The sequence below is a fragment of the Elephas maximus genome, chromosome 4, assembly GCF_024166365.1.
Source record: "Elephas maximus indicus isolate mEleMax1 chromosome 4, mEleMax1 primary haplotype, whole genome shotgun sequence".
Lineage (NCBI taxonomy): Eukaryota > Metazoa > Chordata > Mammalia > Proboscidea > Elephantidae > Elephas > Elephas maximus.
The window spans coordinates 145,434,434-145,454,257 of NC_064822.1; the positions used below are offsets into that span (position 1 = coordinate 145,434,434).

General features: G+C 41.4%; 2 protein-coding genes across 4 annotated transcripts in view; both read left to right on the forward strand.

Moving 5' to 3' along the window:
- The window catches only part of METTL25 (methyltransferase like 25), a 345,627-nt gene extending 337,406 nt beyond the window's left edge, over nucleotides 1–8,221 (forward strand). The window contains exon 12 of one of the 2 annotated variants that reach the window (XM_049883967.1): nucleotides 6,514–8,221. In XM_049883967.1, coding sequence (XP_049739924.1) covers nucleotides 6,514–6,672 — 159 coding nt within the window. In that variant the 3' untranslated portion in view covers nucleotides 6,673–8,221. Of the gene's footprint in view, nucleotides 1–2,248; nucleotides 3,069–6,513 lie in introns of those variants that run through there. The other variant, XM_049883966.1, reaches the window with a different exon arrangement.
- Nucleotides 8,222–12,778: 4,557 nt separating this feature from the next.
- Nucleotides 12,779–19,824, forward strand: part of TMTC2 (transmembrane O-mannosyltransferase targeting cadherins 2) — a 452,862-nt gene continuing 445,816 nt past the window's right edge. For both annotated transcript variants that reach the window (XM_049883964.1, XM_049883965.1), the window contains exon 1: nucleotides 12,779–13,349. In XM_049883964.1, the coding sequence (XP_049739921.1) occupies nucleotides 13,267–13,349 (83 nt within the window). In that variant the 5' untranslated portion in view covers nucleotides 12,779–13,266. The remainder of the gene's footprint in view (nucleotides 13,350–19,824) is intronic.

Below are 19,824 nucleotides of genomic sequence, written 5' to 3' on the forward strand. Positions count from 1 at the left end.
TACTTCCTTAAAAAGTTTTTTTTTTTTTTTTTAAAGTTAGAAATAGAAATACCTTATGATCCAGGAATCCCACTCCCAGGAATATATCCTAGAGAAATAAGAGCCGTCACACAACCAAACATATGCACACCCATGTTCATTGCAGCATTGCTCACAATAGCAAAATGATGGAAACAACCTAGATGCCCATCAACAGAGGAATGGATAAACTATGGTACACAGAAAACAACAGACTAGTAGGCAACAAGGAAGAAAAATGATGAATCTTCAAAGCATCTTACAACATGGATGAATCTGGAAGGCATTATGCTGAGTGAAATAAGTCAATCACGAAAGGACAAATATTGTATGAGACCACTACTGTAAAAACTCATGAAAAGGTTTACACACAAAAAGAAACAATCTTTGATGATTATGAAAGAGGGGATGGAAAACCACTAAATAGACAATAGATAAGTGGTTGCTTTGGTGAAGGGTAACACAGTACTCAATACTGGGGAAGCCAGCAAAACTTGCACAAGGCAAGGTCGTGTAAGCTCCATAGACGCATTCAAACTCCCTGAGGGACTGAATTACTGGGCTGAGGGCCATGGGGACCATGGTCTCGGGGAACATCTAGCACAATTGGCATAACATAGTTTATAAAGAAAATGTTCTACATTCTACTTTGGTGAGTAGCCTCTGGGGTCTTAAAAGCTTGTTAGCAGCCATCTAAGATACTCCACTGGTGTCACCCCATTGAGAGCAAGGGAGAATGAACAAAACTAAACATACAAGGTAAAGATTAACCCAAAGGACTAATGGACCACAACTATCACAGCCTCCACAAGACTGAGTCCAGTACAACTAGGTGGTGCCCGGCTACCACCACTGACTGCTCCAACAGGGATCAGAGCATAGGTCCTAGACAGAGCTGGAGAAAAATGTAGAACAAAATTCTAACTTACAAAAAGACCAGACGTACTGGCCAGACAGAAGCTGAAAAAACCCCAAGAGTATGGCCTCCGGATGCCTTTTTAGCTCAGTAATGAAGTAACTCCTGAGGTTCACCCTTCAGCCAAAGATTAGACAGGCCCATAAAGCAAAGCAAGACTAAAGGGGCACACCAGCCCAGGGACAAGGATGAGAAGGCAGGAAGGCACAGGAAGGCTGGTAATAGGAAACCCAAGGTCGAGAAGGGAGAGTATTGACATGTCATGGGGTTGGTAACCAACATTACAAAACAATATGTGTGCTGTTTAACGAGAAGCTACTTTGTTCTGTGAACCTTCATCTAAAGTACAATGATAATAATAAAAAAAACAGTTGTATTTTCAACAAGTAATTAAAAACCTAAAAAATAAATAAATAAAAATAAAAGTAAAACCATGTTGTTAGTTTGCAGATCAATATACAAATGGTGGTAGGGTAAAGGAATAAACATAAATGAACAGTTGAGAATATTGCCAAAGACTGTGTGTGATTTTAATATTTATTTGTTTATTTTGGAGGCATTGGGTTTTTAATAAGGCACTGGTGGCTTAGTGGTTAAGTGCTCAGCTGCTAACCAAAAGGTTAATGGTTCTAACCCATCAGCTGCTCTGTGGGAGGAAGATACAGCAGGCCGTCTGCTTCTGCCTTGGAAACCCTATGGGGCGGTTCTACTCTGTCCTATAGGGTCACTATGAGGGGGAATTCAACTCTAAGGCAATAGGTTTTTTGGGTGGGGCTTTTGATTGCTATCTCCAACATAGGCAATGCATAGGGAATCACTTTGTTCTCCTGATTGCAGCTTCTTACGCATAAAATGCAACAGCTGTTTTAACCCACACATCAACACAACCATTCCTGACAGGAAGTGCATTAGACCAGTGAGTGTAACTGAAGCTGCAGAATTTAGGGAGGCAGCATACCATCCACCAACTTGGAATGTGGCCAGAGAATGGTTGCTAATACTTCTTTTCACAGGAAGGGCCATTGTCACTATGCGAAGTCATCTCAGCTGAGATCCTTCTCTCCTAGGCAGTCCTCTGTCTCTGCTCATGATGACTTGCCATGAAGTATTATTTCAAAAGTGCCCTGCATGGCAATAGAAAGCCATCTCCCTAAATGTGTTCTTCCTATAAAGCCATTTTCATGGTTTATGAAAACAGATGTGTACAGACTACACAGAGAAAGATATATAATGGGGCAGATAGGCTAGTTGGATTATAGTATAGTGAACGGATTAAATAAGGTTTTTATTTTACAAATTAAAATTTTAAAACAGATCATTTGAAAATTGGACGGCTTACAATCCCACCCAGCGATGTGCATTTACAGAGCAGGTGCTGTGCAAAGAACTGGAGCACGAAAGGAATGAAGCTGTCTTTCAACATTTTTATCTCAAGGGAAAATCTTACAGAATCAACGGCATGGACGGATACTGAGCCAACAGATGACAAGAGGACTTGCTCCATTCTCTGGAAAATATGATGATAAGAAACAGATTTCAGCTGTTCCTTAAGTTTTTCCTCTACTGGACAACAAGGCTGCCAAGAAATGAGGATACACAGATTATGGCACACACATCCTCCTCCACCTGCCCTACATCCTGACAAGTCACAGCCTCGACTCAAGTTCAGGCAGCCTTTCCAGGAAGAGAAATCATCTATATCAGGTATCATATTCTATAAGAGAGTCAAGCAAAACAAATGAATATTTCTTTAGAAAGCAGTTCAAAATACCTGTAAGATCAGTAATCAGAGGCTCATATAAACACAAGTGAATCTCTCACTTTCAAACAAAACTACCTCCACCACCAGAAACAGCAGACAGATATACAAAATAACTATGAGAGAAATTAGGGGCAAAGTTCTGCCACCCTATTTTAAGTACACGTTATTTTTCAGTTCTTTTGATACAAGACAAAGCTTAGGCCTGACCCTAACATTTATGAAGCCTCGGGCAAGAGTATAGTTGAAGGCTCGTATTACATATATCTTTAAATAAAGAAAACAAATCTATCCTTCTACCATGACAAATATACTTTCATAAAAACAAAATTAGGAATATGTATAAATTTGGCTGAAATTGAAATTTGGCAAAATACCAAAGCAGAATTATTTAATTCTTATTGCCCATGTTGGGTGTCCAGTTAATGGGCTAGCAATGGCTTGATAAGTAGTAAAATAAATAATCATAGAATACAAATTATTATATATCTTATAAAAATTTTCTTGCACTCATTTTGGCAAATTCACAACTTTTGTTGTTGAAATTAAGATTTGTAGGCTTGTAATGAGAGTAATGATCTAAAGAATTAAATTGTAGTTGTACTCAAAGTGTACAAAATTTGAATATATTTTTATCAAAAATATAAATGTACGTAAATAATATAAATATTTATTTTGTTTTCAGATTAAATTATATTTCTTCTAAAATTATTTAAAATTTTGTATAAAATTAAAAGGCAAAATGAAAATTACAATGAATAAATATCAATGCTTTAATTCAAAACAATTTATCATCTTAAATAAGTTTATAAAAATAAATCAATTCATAATTGAACCATTCAAGAATCATGCAGTTACCAATGCAAAGGATCTTGTCTTAGTTAGCTAGTGCTGCTGTAACAGAAATACCACAAGAAGATGGCTTCCACAAACAGAAGTTTATTCTCTCACTCTATCTAGCAGGCTACAAGTCCTAACTCAGGGCGTCAGCTCCAGGGGAAGACTTTCTCTTTCTGTCGGCTTTGGAGGAAGGTCCTTGTCATTAATCTTCCCTGGTTAAGGAGTTTCTCAGTGCAGGAACCCGGCATCTAAAGGACATGCTACGCTCCCGATGCTTCTTTCTTGGTGGTGTGAGGTCCCTATTCTCTGCTCGGTTCCCTTTCCTTTTATCTCCTGTAAGATAAAAGGTGGTACAGGCCACACCCCCAGAAAACTCCCTCTATATTGTGGATGTGACCTGAGCAAGGGTTTTATATCCCACGCTAATCTTCTTCAACATAATCCAATTTTGCCTCATTAACCCCTGGCAGAGATTAGGATTTACAATGTATAGGAAAATTATATCAACCACAAAATGGAGGACAATCACACAATACTGGGAATCATGGCCTAACCGAGTTGTGTCAAAATACGTGTCATATTTTGGGGGGCCACAATTCAATCCATGACAGATCTGTATTATATATTTTATTACTGGATCTATAAAGACAAATTTTAGAGAAGTGAATTGCTTAACATTCACAATATTATTCAACGGTTCTGTGCAACAATTGAAACTACCATATTAAATTTGTGAATACCTATAGATTCACAAATTATGACCTATAAAGAAGCAAGACACACTAGAACCCAAGAAGAACAACATGATTGAGAACGGTAAAAAAGCAAGCAGTGGGGAAGGAAAAAACTTACCCAATTGTTGGGTGGCTTCATGGGGGGCCTCCTGCAGTCTAACCTACAGAGTCCAAAGATGTGTGATGAACTTGGGTTTGGTTCCTGCAGGTGTGGCTATCCAAGTCTGCGTGGTGGGAATGCAGCCAAGGGAGTCCATAAGAATCAGGCTAGAGTAGAAGTTAAAGAATGGGTGGAATTTTGGGTCCAAGTGATATACGGCAGAACTTCCTAGAGTAGCAAGTGGGTTCGGGTAACAGTTAAACCTCCATAGGCAAACTTGTCAAAACTAGGCACTTTGTCAGGCCACAGACAAGTGGGCTTGGGTGCAGAAAAAAAATCTCTATATCCAGAAGGGTTTTGAAATGATGAGAAAAAACCTAAAGCAGGTATCTGGATACACACATAGAATCAGCCAACGCAACAAGGATAAGGAGAAAACAATGATTGAGTAGGCAAATGGTGGAATGCAACAGGAAGCAGGTGGGCCCTATGTTCCCTGCACTTGGTGATGATTCAGATGTGTTTTCTGCCATGGTAAAAATTGTGTCTGGCTTTGGCTGAGGTTGGGTCTTTCTGAAAAAAGCATTAGTGAGTATAGCTGAGTGGAGTTCAGGAGGACATGGGCTGAATAATGTTAAAATAATGCCATGGTATGGCATTTATCTTTTAAGTGCATATACGAGATTGTTGGAGAAATTATTTATTATGATTTGAATTCATAGGTCCAATTTATTGGTGAAGTTTAACTTGTACTATGATGACCTTCTGTCTGATACATACTAGTAAATTTTGCATTAAAATATTATAATTTTTCATTAATTGATTTTAGGTGGAAGGATATTTAAATCAATTTTGGAAGATCTTTGTTATATATCATAAGATTCCTAAAACTGCCATCTCCCGAGTTAAATTAGGGCCCTGTGACTCTGCGATCACTTTAATAAGGACAGTTTTTTGACAATGCTGAAAGGCTTAAACTGTGTACTACATTTTAATATCAAGTGTAAAAACATATCTCTGTTATAAGATTGAGTCCCCGGGTGGCAAAAATGGTTAAGGGCTTGGCTGCTAACTGACAGGTTGGTGGTTTGAATCCATCCAGAGGCACTGAGAAAGAAAAGGCTGGCGATCTGCTTCTCAAAGATCACAGTCATTGAAAACCCTGTAAAACGAAGATCTACTCTAAACAGATGCGGTCGCCATGAGATAAATCAACTCATCTGCAACTTGTATTATGAGATTAAATTGATCCATGGATCAGCTCTATGAAAAGGAAGAAGAGACATATTCTTTCAAGTTTAGACAAAATAATTCTAGATTAATTTTACATTTCAAGAGGGCTCTCAATGCTGTCAGTAATGCTGACATTATATGGAATTTTGAAAAAACACGTTAAAGATTTAGCACTTGGGCAGGCGTGGCCGAGGGAAGGTCTGGCGGCAGGCACAGCCTAGAAGAAGCTGACAGCCATCTTGGTTGGAAGCTGTCCTGATAGACGAACTGTATCCTGTCTCCTGAGTGGTATCTTGTTACTTCCAGGTTGATCCTGATCTGAAAGTGTAGCCTGTTATTTCCCTAATAAACCACATAATCATGAGTATAGTCTGTGAGTTCTGTGTGGCCATTGCAATGAATTATCAAACCCAGCACAGAAGTAGAGAGTGCTGTGGGGGTGACAGCTGGTGTCAGAAATGGTAAAAAAGTTGTAGAGTGGAGGTATGGCTGACTCCCATTTCATAGGAATCAGCTTTGGACAGATTCTGATTCTCATCTCTCCTCCTGAATGCAGACTAGGTCTGATGCTACCAGATTACGATACTTATTCATATACATGTGTAACTTTATTAAAACTATTGACTTTGTATCATTTATCAGTAGATTAATAGAGAAAACTGCCATTGAACTTTGTAACCATTTCATAAAAATAATACATGGATTAAACACTTAGCAACATGGATAAAAGTTACTTTGAAGGAGGCTCAAATTTGTAGTGAGATTTTTAACATAGTCGTATTAAGTCACTTCCATAAATGCTTTAATGGTTTTCCAGATTATAATTTAAGACTTTCATTACTGACTAGGAGTTTGGGTAATGTTAATTACCCCAACTGTTAGTAAAAGTGTCTATGCATGATGTTGTTGTCAGGTGCTGTCATGTCTTTTCCGACTCAGAGCAACCGTAAGTATGACAGAAAGAAACGTTGCCCGGTCCTGTGCCATCCTCACAATGGTTGCTATATTGGAGCCTACTGTTGCAGCCACTGTGTCTATACATCTCTTTAAGGGTATTCCTCTTTTTCAGTGACCCTCTACCAAGATGATGTCCTCCTCCAGGTACTGGTCCCTCCTGATAACATGCCCCAAGTGCATGAGACGAAGTCTCGCCATCCTCGCTTCTAATCTGGCTGTGTTTCTTCCAAGACTGTTCTGTTCATTCTTCTGGCAGCCCCTAGTATATTTAGTATTCTACCCCAACACCATAATTCAAAGGCATCAATTCTTCTACAGTCTTCCATATTCATTATCCAGCTTTTGAATGCATATGAGGCAACTGAAAAATACCATGGCTCGGGTCAGGTACGCTTTAGTCCTGAAAGCGACATCTTTGCTTTTTAACACTTGAAAGAGGTCTTTTGCAGATTTGCCCAACGTAATACATCATTTGATCTCTTTACTGCTACTTCCATGGGGGTTGATTGTGTATGATATATATATAGTGGGAGAGAGTTTCCATTATAGATTAGAGTGTAGTATTTGTAGGATTCCGATTACCAGATTTGGGAAATCAGGCAGAAGTGCAGACCATGGAGGATGGCCACAGTACTTTATCCAAAATGATCTGAGGGAAGGTAGAGCAGGAAGAATCTGAATGTAATCAAAGACTTTCATTGCAACCAGGAATTCTATCACCTGAAGTAGATCCTAATGGGCACGTGTGTGGCCTTTTGAGTAAGAGTATGAGTGACAAGACCGAGCAGTGGTTAAAGCATAAACTTTTGTAGTTAAAAGAAGTTCAAATGTTAGCTCCACCACTTAGAAGCCTTAAGACTAAGGACAATTTACTAAACCTCTCTGAGCCTGTTTTCTCATGTGTAACATCGTAATGGTACCTGCCTCTCAGAGTTGTTGTGAGGATCAAATGAGATAATGAACTTAGGGTGATCAGTAAAATGCCTCATATTAAAAGCTGCTCAGCAACATGGTACAAAACATTAACACACTTGGTTGCTAACAAAAAGGTTGGCGGTGTGAGTCCATCCAGAGGTGCCTCAGAAGAAAGGCCTGGTAATTTACTTCTGAAGGCAACCATTGAGATACGGAGCACAAGCTTGACACACGTAGGGTTGCCGTGAGTTGCCAACTTGATGGCAATTGGTTTATTATCATAAATAAAGACAGGTCAGCACATGGATGCAGAGCAGGTTATGGTGAGTGGTTCAGGACTAAAATTTTGACCAGCAGTAGAATATTGGCAACTGGCTTTTACATAAAACCACCTGTAAGGCATGGGGTTGGAGGTGGTGGTCTAGGAGACCCTGACAGCTTTAGCTGTACTGTCCAATATAGTAGCCATAGCCACGTGTTTATTTACATTTAAATGAGATTAAAAATCCAGTTATGAAGTTGCACTGGCCACATTTCAAGTGCTTAATAGCCACATGTGCCTAATGGCTCGGCACTGATCAGCACAGATACAAAACCACCGCTGCAGAAAGTTTTACTGGGCAGTGTCGGCTTACAGGATCCATACTGGGCTGAACGTCAAGGCAACATTCATTAATAACTGGTTTAACTAACATCCACATCAAAACTCATTTCCCCTCTGCTCTATGATCTACCTTTTATTTTACAGAATCTGAGGCTTCTCAAAACTCAAAAGGTTGATAATATTGCCCAAGATTCTGTGTAATTTTTCAAGCTGTTAGAGTATTTTTGATCACTGTTTATACCAGTGCATGTGAATGCATTTAGAGAGATTCTATGATGGAGGCTGTCCTTGCTTTTCTTGATTGAGTTTCTGAATTCTGTCATTAGCCTCAACATCTCTGCAATTATAGATATCTGGTTATTCACATGTTATTTCTACACTCCTTCTTCTCTCCTCCTCCCACAATCCCCACATCCTTTGAATTGGAAGCTGGGGAAACTGAAATTCTTGAAGTGATCATTACTTTGGTAGCAGCTGGTTCTTAACAGCCCGTTTTGTGGCAGAGGTGACAGAATCTGTTTCCACGGCTGCATTGTCCTAATTATATTCCGAATGGATCACAAGTCTTGGGATAAAGCGGCGTTACACGTTGTAGTATCTGCAGGGCAGCCCTTTATGGTAGGCTGGGAAACATCTAAATGTAACGTGTAGCCAATGCATTTACTGTCATTAGTTAACCAAGCAGCCCATGTGCCTCTTTCAGCTCCCTGACCCACATTTCATCCACGCTCTGCTGTTTTTCTCCTGCAGGGTTATTTCCTGAGTAAAGCCCAGAGCGTATGAGTCTCCCAGCAGAGAGCTCTGTTCTGACCTCCCTAAACAGGCAGTTTCACCTGCTGGGCTAGTGTTTTTCAGCTTCCTAGTCAATCTGTTAAGATTTTAGCAGGAGATTCTTGGCTACCTTTTCATAAAACATATGGGCGACTGTAATTACTTTGGCCTGGTACGATTTTAGCACTGAGAGAGCAAGGAAGAGGCACAAATCTTCTGTTCATAAATAATCAAATCTGTGGGCATTTTAAAAGGCATTCGGTGAAGCAAGAGAATTTATGTGCCACATTTCACCCGTTGGCACACTTTCCAAATGAATTGTTCAAAGAGAAGTTATATTAGGACAAATAGAAATGATGACCAAGCCCAGATGTGAATTTTGAGTTAATATTTATGCAACACCCAAAGGGAAGAAGGTATTGCACAATAAACTAACAATGTCCTAGGCAAATAAGGAAATCTTTACCCTCAGGAACTGGCAGTTCAAAGGTATGCATTATATAACAAAGGGCTGGGGATGCAAAACAAATGCAGTGTAGGTTGGGGCAACTATAAAAAGGAATTCATTGAGGGAGTGGTAAGGTAGCAGATGTGTGGAGCTTACTCTGGGAAAATATGGACTTAGGACTTTTTGGCCAGCCTTGTGTCAAAAAAAAAATTTTTTTTTGTGTGTGTCTAAGGTAGGAAACACAAGCCAGCTAGCCTCATTTCCTTCATCTGTGGAGAGCAATAGTAGCTTTAAATATGTATTTTCAGAACCAAGGCAGCAATCTCACATTGGATGAGTATACCTTAACAACTAAAAAGCAATGTCCCCAGATTTTCAGTGATCTCCAAGGATAGTGATGACATCTCTAATCCGATTTTCCCCCAAAGCTGCTCAAGGTAGTAAGAAAATGCAGACATTGGCTGCCTCTCAGTCCTTGGAGAGCAGTCTGAAAGAGACCAGGGTTTAATGCACGAGAAGGATATTGAGACTCATGTTAAATTATAACAGAAAAATTTGCTAAAAGCAACTAGATTTGTCCAATACAGCTGGATTTTGAGTCTTTCATTCATTAGGGATGGCAAGATGTGCCGTTTTATCTCATAGTCTCCTAGGCTGGTTCCAACTCAGAGGAATTGGGAGTGAGAGAGGAGAAAAGGAGGAGTGTAGAAATATTTAAAATTACTGGAGGTTTGAAAATGGAGACAGCTCTGGAAAATGCTTACAAGCTCTTAGCACACGGAATCCAAACCTCTCTAATACTTTCATGCCTCTGAGTCCTCTTAATTATTGAAGAGGTTGTGTGACTTCCAGCATGGTTTTCCTGCAGAGTTGATGCGTTCTTTAGAATTTTTAAATCACTACCTCCCTCTCTCCTTTGCTAATTCTTCACCGTCTTTAACATCCACAACATAGGAGGTTACTCTATTCTCTCAGGTGAAAATTCGTGCATTTGCAGTTTTATACAGTTTCCTCAATCTGTTGAGCACATTTCTTCATTATTAATCCAGCCAACAATTTTTTTTCTTTAATGTTTGTTTTCTATGTCCACGTGTTTCTGGCGTACTGAGCCACAAAGTGAAGGGGGGCAGGTAGGCAGGACCACATGAGGGACTTGCTGGCCACAGTAAGAATTAGAATTGTTCCCTGTGCAATAGCAAGTTGCAAGAGTAGAAGTAAGGAGACCATTTAGAAGGCTACTATATTAGTCATGGGAACTCTGGTGGTGTGGTGGTTAACAGCTATGGCTGCTAATCAAAAGGTCGGCAGTTCAAATCCAGCAGGCGTTCCTTGGAAACCCTACGGGGCAGTTTTACTCTGCCCTATAGGGTTGCTATGAGTCAGAATGAACTCAACGGCAGTGGGTTTTTTGGATATTAGTCATGCAGGGGATAAGGGTAGCTTGGGGTAGGGCTGCAACAGCGTGGATGTGCGATTTGGATGTAAACATCTAGGTTTTACCTAACAGCTAAAAAGAAGAAGAAGCTGGAGAGCATCTTCATCACAGTATCACTTCTATTACACTTACCATGACCCTTCCAGTGCTTTACCCATGTTAACTAGTTTAATCCTCATAATTAAAGTACCCATAAAAAAAAAAAACCCATAAGACAGGTATTATTATCACTGTATTTCAGATGAGAAAACTGAGGAATATAAAGGTTAACTGGCCATGGATTATCCACATAAGGAGAGTGGGAACTCAAAACCAGGTATTTGATTCTAGAGCAAGTGTCTCGAGCTTTAGCACAGCCTTGTCTCATTGTACTAGGATCCGATGTCAATATGAGGAACACACAGACGACCTTGATGAGGCAACAAATGATTTTTTAAAAAGTTTTCAACAGCGAGCAAAGGTTAAGGAATAAATTAAAAGGTAAAAGACCAGTCCCTGCCTTTAAAGATATGATTTCCTTTTACTTTTGTTTGCGTATAGTTTTCCGAGGCCACAAAAGTGTGCCCGACATAGATGGCATATTAAAAAAAAAATAGCTATCATCAATATTCATCATTTCATCTGTGTCCACATATGAGCTTATTAGTGAAATCACGAAAGATGTAGCTTTGTTTTGCATATTCCCAAACCAAGGCATTTGCTTTTCTGGCCACTGCTGGACATCCAGGGGGCTCAATTTCTTGTCGCCTTGAAGACCTTGTTGGTTAGGGGCTGCCCTTGGCCGAGGGGCAAGTCGGCCGGCTACAGATCTGTTTTGCACGTATTTTGGTTGCCATGCAGCAGAGGGCGCTGCAGTAGTGTTCATCGTGGTCCAAGGGAGTTATTATTGCCAGAGAGGGGCCAAGCCAGAAGGGGGTGTGGCAGGCAGCCCGCGGTCCTCTTTGGTCTTGCAACTTTAGTGCCCAGCGCTCGTTCTACACGGGCCATTCTCCTACAGCATATTTCATCACGTTGGATGCCTTCCATCCCGTCCTGCATCCGGGTGGAAAGGAAAGAAGGGGATTAGCTTCCCGCCTTCCTAGGTGAAAGGATAGCGCTGTACCGGGTTGCACTAGGAGGTGTCTGTGTTCTCAGGGTCAGCCTGGCAGTCCCCCCAAACCACGAGAGGCTTCCGCAGGCTACGGGGGCAGAGGGTCTCTTTCTCTCTTCTTGTTTGCATCCCCCCCCCTTTTTTTTTTAAGCCTTACTGCGGGTACATCCCCCCCGGCCCCCCACAATCCCAGGACGACGGTAGGCTCAGAGGTGAAATCTTCCCCATGCCCCAAGTTCTCCAACAACCCTCCATTTCTGCTCAGGCACCGGGTGCCTGTGTCTGAGATCGCTTGTGTGTTTGCTACAACCCAGGCTGCAGCACTTGCCAAACCTGTTTTTCTTCTCCCAGTCCGCAGAAGTCTCTCCAGCTGACCGGACTTACGCCGGGCAGCGCTTGGCACACGCAGCGGAGGGGTTGAGACCCAGACGGTGCCAGTCGCCGAAAGCGCGGCCAGGCAGCAGTGGGCCGAGAAACCACGTCCTCCTCTGTCTCGTTTCTCCTCTAGCTCCCCCTCCGAGGGCGCACTTTCGCCGCCCCTTTGGGCTGTTTTCCAGGAGGCGCCCTTGGGTCCCGGGGGCTTTCCAGAGTGAAATCGAAGGTGAAAGAAAACGACAGGACAGAGGGGGTGGGTAGGAGGAGCCTCCAGCCAGGAGGGAGAGTGGGAGGAGCTATAGGGGAGGATCTGGGTGGAGAAAGGGGCTGGGCAATCCCGCGTTGGTGGGTTGGCCACGCAGGCGCGGGGGGCAGCGCCGAGAGCCCCACGCGGGAGCTTCTGGAGTCTCCGGCCACCGCTCCTCACTTCACTGGAGAAGGGGCTGGAGCCGAGAGGGAGCTAATAAAGAGTGAATGAGCTGCAGCCGCCGTGGCGGCCGGAGTCAGCCCGAGCGGCACCGAAGCTGTGCGCCCGGGAGGCGGCGAGGGGAGGTGGCTCGCCCCGTCCCGCCCACCCGCCCCTCTTTCTCTCTCTCTCTCCAGCTGGTCCCAGAGCCCGGCTCGGTCCGGTCCCTCTAGCCCCCACCCCACACTCTGTAATCTCCTCCTTGTCCCACTCCTCACCTAGGGCGACCCGAACTGCCATGGGTTAGGGTGGGGGCCGCGAGTCGCGCGAAGGACCAGCCCTGCGCATCCGCCGGGGGAGCGCGAAGAGCCCGAACGCCTCTCGCCGCTCGCGGGCGCCGGGCATGGGGAGCGCGGTGTGAGCCCGCACCCGGGGAGGACGAAGGAGCTGTGGAGACGGGCGCGAGGAGCCGGAGGAGGAGGAGAGGAGCTGTGGATTGGAAGGACTCAAGGGAGGAAGGGAGGGAGAAGAGGGAGGGTAGGTAAGCGAGGGAAAAGTGAAGCTGGGAGGAGAAGACGGCGGAAGGTGGGGATTGATGCTTCTGTTTTTTGTTGCCGCTGCTGCCCTCGCGCTGGGAGCGGAGCCGGAGGGAAGGCGGTGGAGAGATGATTGCTGAGTTGGTGAGCAGCGCTCTGGGGCTCGCCTTGTATCTCAACACCCTGAGTGCGGATTTCTGCTATGATGACAGGTAAGAAGGGGTGAGAGGAAAGGGGCGACGGGCTGCGTGGGGACTCCTCAGCGGCTCGGTAGCTTCCTGCTTTAAGGTTGAAAGTGCATCTTGGGAGCGTTGGCTCACGACCTGAAAGTGTAGGAGACACTTAAACATTAACACATAAAGCAAACACCGGGGACGCGAGCGCGCTGGGCGGGGTGAGGGAGTTCGGCTCCTAGTTTGCAGCAGGTTCTCTGCCTTGCTTCTTGGGTGTTGGCAGACGCTTAAGTTTCTTAACGGAAATCCCAGCAATTTGGGAAACTGTTTAATGAACGTAGTAAAAAAAGAAAAAGAAAAAGAAAAAGTCTTAGGTATTCCTTGGTGCAACAAAAGTACATTAAGCGATTTTACGTCTGGGCTGGAAGGAAGCCGCTCCCTGCCCCCTAATAGATCTTCCCTGTAACGTTTCCTTTTATTGATGGGACATTTTTATTTCCCGAGGTTAAAATACACGTCTGACAGTTGCCAAAGTAGTGGAAATAGGGATCTTACTCTGCTTCAACTTTGCCGTTTGGCGTGTGGAGTACTTTACTTTGAGCCAAGATAATGTTGTTGATGGTCTCCCGCTCCCCTCCCGGGCTCCGGCTCCCAAATCGATGGGGCAGCACTTTGTAGAAGTCTCGGTTTTCATTTCTGCTTGGGCGTTTCGCATTAGACATTAGTGATTCTTTTGTGCTAATTGGAGAAGAAGACGCCCCTAGAGACTGAAGTTGTCTTCTGCATTTGGGTTAGTTTGGGTGGCTAATGAGACCTGAACTGTGTTGTCTAAGAATCTGCATCGATTTCTGGAAAATGTCACAGTTGTGCTGGTGTCTCTACCTATTTTTTTAAACGTTGTTAGTGTTTAGAAACTGATGAAAAGCTCCAATAGCCATTAGGGAAAATTCTAATTTGTGCCTTTTCCGGTGACTTAATGTGATTACAATGAAAACAGATGCATAATTAAAATATATTAGGGAGAACAGCACGCCTGGCTAAACTTATTAACCGTCCTGGGGTGTTTCATGCTCCATTGAAATTAAACCATCCAAAAACTGTGCACAGATTTACTTTGACAGCTTTTCAGCAGCCTCTCTGAGCTGTGGAAAGTGAATGGATCCCCAGGGTCAGGGTGAGGCAGTGAGTGAGTTTAAGCACAGTGGTTTGATAGTGAGGGGAGGTCAAGGCAGAATCTTCTCCTGGTGGTAATTAGCTATATTCTGTATTCTCTGATGTTCCCACTCTCGGGCTAAAAGCATGTTCATGGCTACATCCCTTAAAGCAGCAAATCTTGTCTGTTATGAAATCCCCTGATAATAGGTGCAGGAACATCAAGCAAAACCTTCTTAATACATCTTATGTAGTCTTTATCAGTGACTAGTTGATAGGAAGCCACTAATAGACAAGAACTTTTCACCAACTTTTAAGCAGTGTACACATTTTAGCAATTACACTACATGTGTTAAGAAATGGTCCGTGTGACAGGGTAAGGTGAGCTGCTGCATTTCTCTCTGGGTTTGCATTATAGTGCACCTGCTGTTTCTGGAGTGTTGGCAGAATGAGCCCTTGATGGTGACTTTTTGCTAAATCAAGCTCATGGATGAATCCTGGCGGTTACTGGCTCCATTGAGGACAGTTTGAATTACAAGTATTTAAACCAAGAATATAGAGTTTGTTAAAAAAAAAAAAAAAAAGTGACTTACTGTAACAGTGTAAGTGCTGTAGAACAGCGTGATAAATCAAGTATTCCTATTAGATGCTGTTCTTATTTGCTGTCCAGTTCTTAAGAGTACAAACCAAAAAAACCAAACCCGCTGCTGTCGAGTTGATTCCAACTCATAGCAACCCTATAGGACAGAGTAGAACTGCCCCATAGAGTTTCCAAGTCAGAAGAAATTATTCTTTAAAGGTTAAGACTAAAACTGAACTAACTTTGCACATAAATTTTTCTCTGGGCCTAATGCTTATTCCCTTTAATCATCAGGCAGAAGTGCTAGAACTTTGTAACTTTGGGAGAATGGTGTGAGTGTCATGATCAATCAGTTGTGCTTTGATGGTTGGCAAGTGTTATAAATTCTTCATATGCTCGAAATTGAATGAAGTGGCAATTTTCCCGACTTCTCCTTAGCTGCGTAGATGAGTTCAGTGTGATGTACCTGTGTGTTTTAATTGATGGTGTGCTCAATATGCTGTATAGAACTTCTATATTGATATCTTGTTGTTGAGGGCCTCTAAGCACAAATTATACTGCTAGAATTTGAAAACTATATTTTTGATTTTTTAGTAGCAGAACTGCAGTGAAACTTTAAAAGTATCAAACTTGGTTTTTGTATATCCTAGGTACTGTGAGATGTATACTGATAGGAGCACTGAACTTGTTTGGTGTTTACACAGCATATTAAAGCTACTCAGTGCCAACACGCACTATAAATTGTGACTTTTCAGATATACTTTCCATTTATCTACTGTGACTCATTGGGGTCTGGAGTGGGAAGGGAGCTGGGGAGTTAAGTAGACACTGGAGGATGATGGTAATGTGTTTATTTCCTCCACTCCATTTCAGACTGCAAAGAATCAAATTTAAAACGTTGCTTAAACTGCGCCTGCAGATTTTGTTGCCCCCCTCCCCAGGAGCTGTTGTGAAATACAGTTCTATAAGGGCGGCCAGTGTTGGAATGAAGAGCACAGTAGTCAAGAAGGGAGTTGGCTCTTATGCCTGACTTGCTTAAATAAATCAAGACTCTGCATTTCAGCCTAAAGAATCTGGCATTTACTTTAGGAGGGCTTTATATTGCTGAAGCCTAAACATTATTGCTGTGGTACTTCCCAAAGTTATCATTTCTTTTTAAATATAGTGATCAAATTTACTTTATAAATTATATATATACAGTTACTTTCAGTGTTTCATGTAGCTTGGTTGAGATTAAGTGGTAACTCAAAACTTTCTTGTAGCAAAACCAATTTCCCTATAGTAAAATTTAATATTTAACAAGTGTTTCTGTGCTAAACTAAAGAATATGCCTATAATGTGATGAAACAAACAGCGGAAGAGTAGAATTCACAATATCTGATGAAGAAGCAGCTTCAGCTCCACCTCCCCTTGCCATCACTCTAGTAATGACTGTGCTGAATCTTAGGTTTGTGGTTAGGGTAAAATTGGAATTATAAATATGCAATCTTTGCCAAATTTTAAATCATGTTGCATGTGTCCCATTGAAAGACCTTCTCTTATTTTCTGGAGAAATGTTCTGTTTAGGTCAGTGGAAAAAACTGGCTGACCCCAAATTCCCTGCCGTTTCACATATATTGTCGAGGATGACATTGCATCATTTTCCCTGCATCCCCTTTAAAAATACAATTACAAATCTCCCATGGAGATAACACTAAGAGAGGAGTCAGTTACTTCAAAGCATTGAAAATAAACCATGACTGTTTCTTTTGAAGTCTGATTTCATTTTGTCCCTGTAATCTAATTGATGGCATGGTATTTAAGCAAGTGAATAAGAACACAATACAACTTTTACATGTTTTGATTTTCACGTTTTAGTAAAATAACGCGGTAGTGAAACAAAAAGACAATTTGATATTTTGGAAGTAGGAAATATGTTTGTGGCCCCTTGGAAGATTTTTCTCCCTTTATTGCCCAGTTGTGCATTCGTTAAACAACTACCTGTAGGTTTCCTCGTTGTGCCATTGTGCAATAATTGTGTGAAACAAGCAGAATATTCTACTCTTGAATTTAAGCCACCCAAAACTCTTAATAGCTAATTCATAGTTTAGTTGTTCATTTAAGTATAAATGTCAATTTTGGTTTTTATACAAATAATAGTCTTTTTTTCCCCCTATGGTCATAAAAATTTGACTATCAGGATTTAAAATGAAAGAATGGAGGATTTAAGGCGTATTAGCAATTTAGAAACTTTTTTAAAACCTGTTTTTTTCCCCTAAAATAGATACTTAACTATTTCTTCCACTTGGTCTTTTCATGTTATTATTAGTTTGGAGTTTTGACCCAGTATGTTAAGAATCCCTTGTGAAATAATCAGTTACTTTCTTAGCTTTCTTCTAAAGAGTTCTCTTTAATAGGCTTGCTTTTGGACCAGTCGGGAATTGTCATCTTAAAATTCCAGTATGTTCAGCCTCTGAAGGCATGTGTGGTATTCAGTAAAAATACGTTGAGAAAGAATTACTATAAAAGTAAATAAGGGAGAGATTTGCTTTGTATCAAAGATTGTCTCATCAGCTCATTATTGGAAGAAGCCGGTGTTCACAGGAGTGTTGTTTTACTTTTTAAAAATTTCCTCCTCAGTGTATAATATTCTGAGAAAATGCAGTGCATATAATTTATTCCTTATGAATTACTTTATATGGTATTTTATTTTCTTGCTATTGGAAAAGGTCTCTTTTGTTGTTTTTAATAAGTATATCTCTTATCAGTAAATTAAAATTATAATTAAGTGCAGTCAATGTGGATCACTTTATCTTACCTACATTGGGCCTATCACATGGGGATTCTAGCAAGTGACCCAAATATAAGCACTTAATGGACATGTACATATACCTCAGGGAAAATGGCTTGCCATCTGTCTCTTACTTGCTTTTGGCGATATATATGTATATGTGTGTGTATATATGTCTGTAAGTACACACACACACTCACACTCACACACAGACACACAGTGAGACCAGTGAGACTTGTTTTTCCAGGTCTCGTGAGTTTTCTACCTTTGATGGTACAATCTTACCACTTTTCTGTCACTCTCTATTAGTGGAAAATACTTGAGTTTTCCTTCTCTGACAGGTTTCTGCCCTATACGGGTTCTGGCTTTTGCAGGTTTTACTCTCTCTTTCCCTTTTTATATATATCTTCTCCCTCTCTCTCTCTACGTGTATATATATATACACACACATAGGTCCTTGTGGTGCACTGGTTAAATGCTCAGCTGCTAACCGAAAGGTGGTAGTTCAAACCCACCCAGCTGCTTCGTGAAAGAAAAGACCTGGCGATCTGCTCCCATAAGATTACATCTTAGAAAACCGTGTGGGGCTGTTCTACTCTGTCACATTGGGTAGCTATAAGTTGAAAATCAACTCAGTGACGCTTAAGAGCAACTTACACATACACGCCCATGCGCACGTGGTACACCAAGAAACCAAACCAACTGCTGCTGAGTCAGTTTCGACTCATCATGACCCTGTAGGACAGAGTAGAACTGCCTCACTGGGTTTCCTTAAATCTTTAAGGAAACAAACTGTTTACGCACACACATATTTGATTATTAATTTACACTGGTGATTCTGTGGGCTTTTGTCTTGTCATCAGCACTTAACTTTTCAGCACTAATACACCCCATGGTAACACCGAATCCCCGGCTGCTGTGATTCTGAAATAGCTACAACCTTTTGGATTCCAGCATGAATCAGGAACACAGTTTGTCTTCCTAATCTCTTTGTTGCTGCTCAGCATACTAAAAGTACTTGTTTAAAATGCCCATAATGGTGCAGCTGTTTATCATAGGATAAGACTGCTTTTTCCTAAAACAGGTGCCTTCATGATATTAGAAAAGGACAAAGTTCACGCCTAGAGTGATCTGATAAAAGAAAAATCTGGCTGACAAACCTTCTTTCTTGTACTTTTATTATATTTGCCTAAATGCTTTTAACATAGTAGAATTCATCTTTTAAGCATTTCAGTTCTCTCTTGGAAGCTATGAATTGTATCAGTTTTGTGTACTTACTTTAATGGCTTCACAAGAGTGATAAGTGTGGCGGCCTTGATGGAAAGGATGAGCAGGTTATTGAATCTAAAGACCCCTCCTCTGTGAATGGCTGTCATCATTTAGGATCCTGTCTGGAAAAAGTAGAGGGGCATATAATTAGGAATTGTATACTTTATGTTTTTCATAGCATGAAAAAGGCATAACATCTTTGAATAATTATGGGTATAACCATCTATCATTATGAACAATGATAGATGGTTTCTTTGAAATTTTTTGTATGCACGTTTGAGGAATAAACAGCTACATTTCAGTAATTCACCAATTATAGATACTACTAGACTTTTTTTTTTTTTTACTAGACATGGGTCCTTATATATATGGTGTATAATATGTACACAGCAGATGCTCATCCTTGGGAATAGGCATGCAGCCTAATACTACCAGTCCTTTCCTACCTGTACTTTTAGCATGTTTGGAAACCCTGGTGGTGTAGTGGCTAAGTACTATGGCTGCAAACCAAAGGGTCGGCAGTTCAAACCCACTAGGCACTCCTTGGAAACTCTACGGGGCAGTTCCGCTCTATCCTCTAGGGTCGTTATTAGTCGAAATCAACGGGTTTGGTTTTTTTATTTGGTGAAGTATTTGAATCTTGGAGTTTGATGATAGAGACTTAAGAAAATGCCGATAATTTGTTCTCTGGCAGGTTAAATTTCTCTCGAATTTACCTGTTTCTTTGTTAACTGTTAATCTCT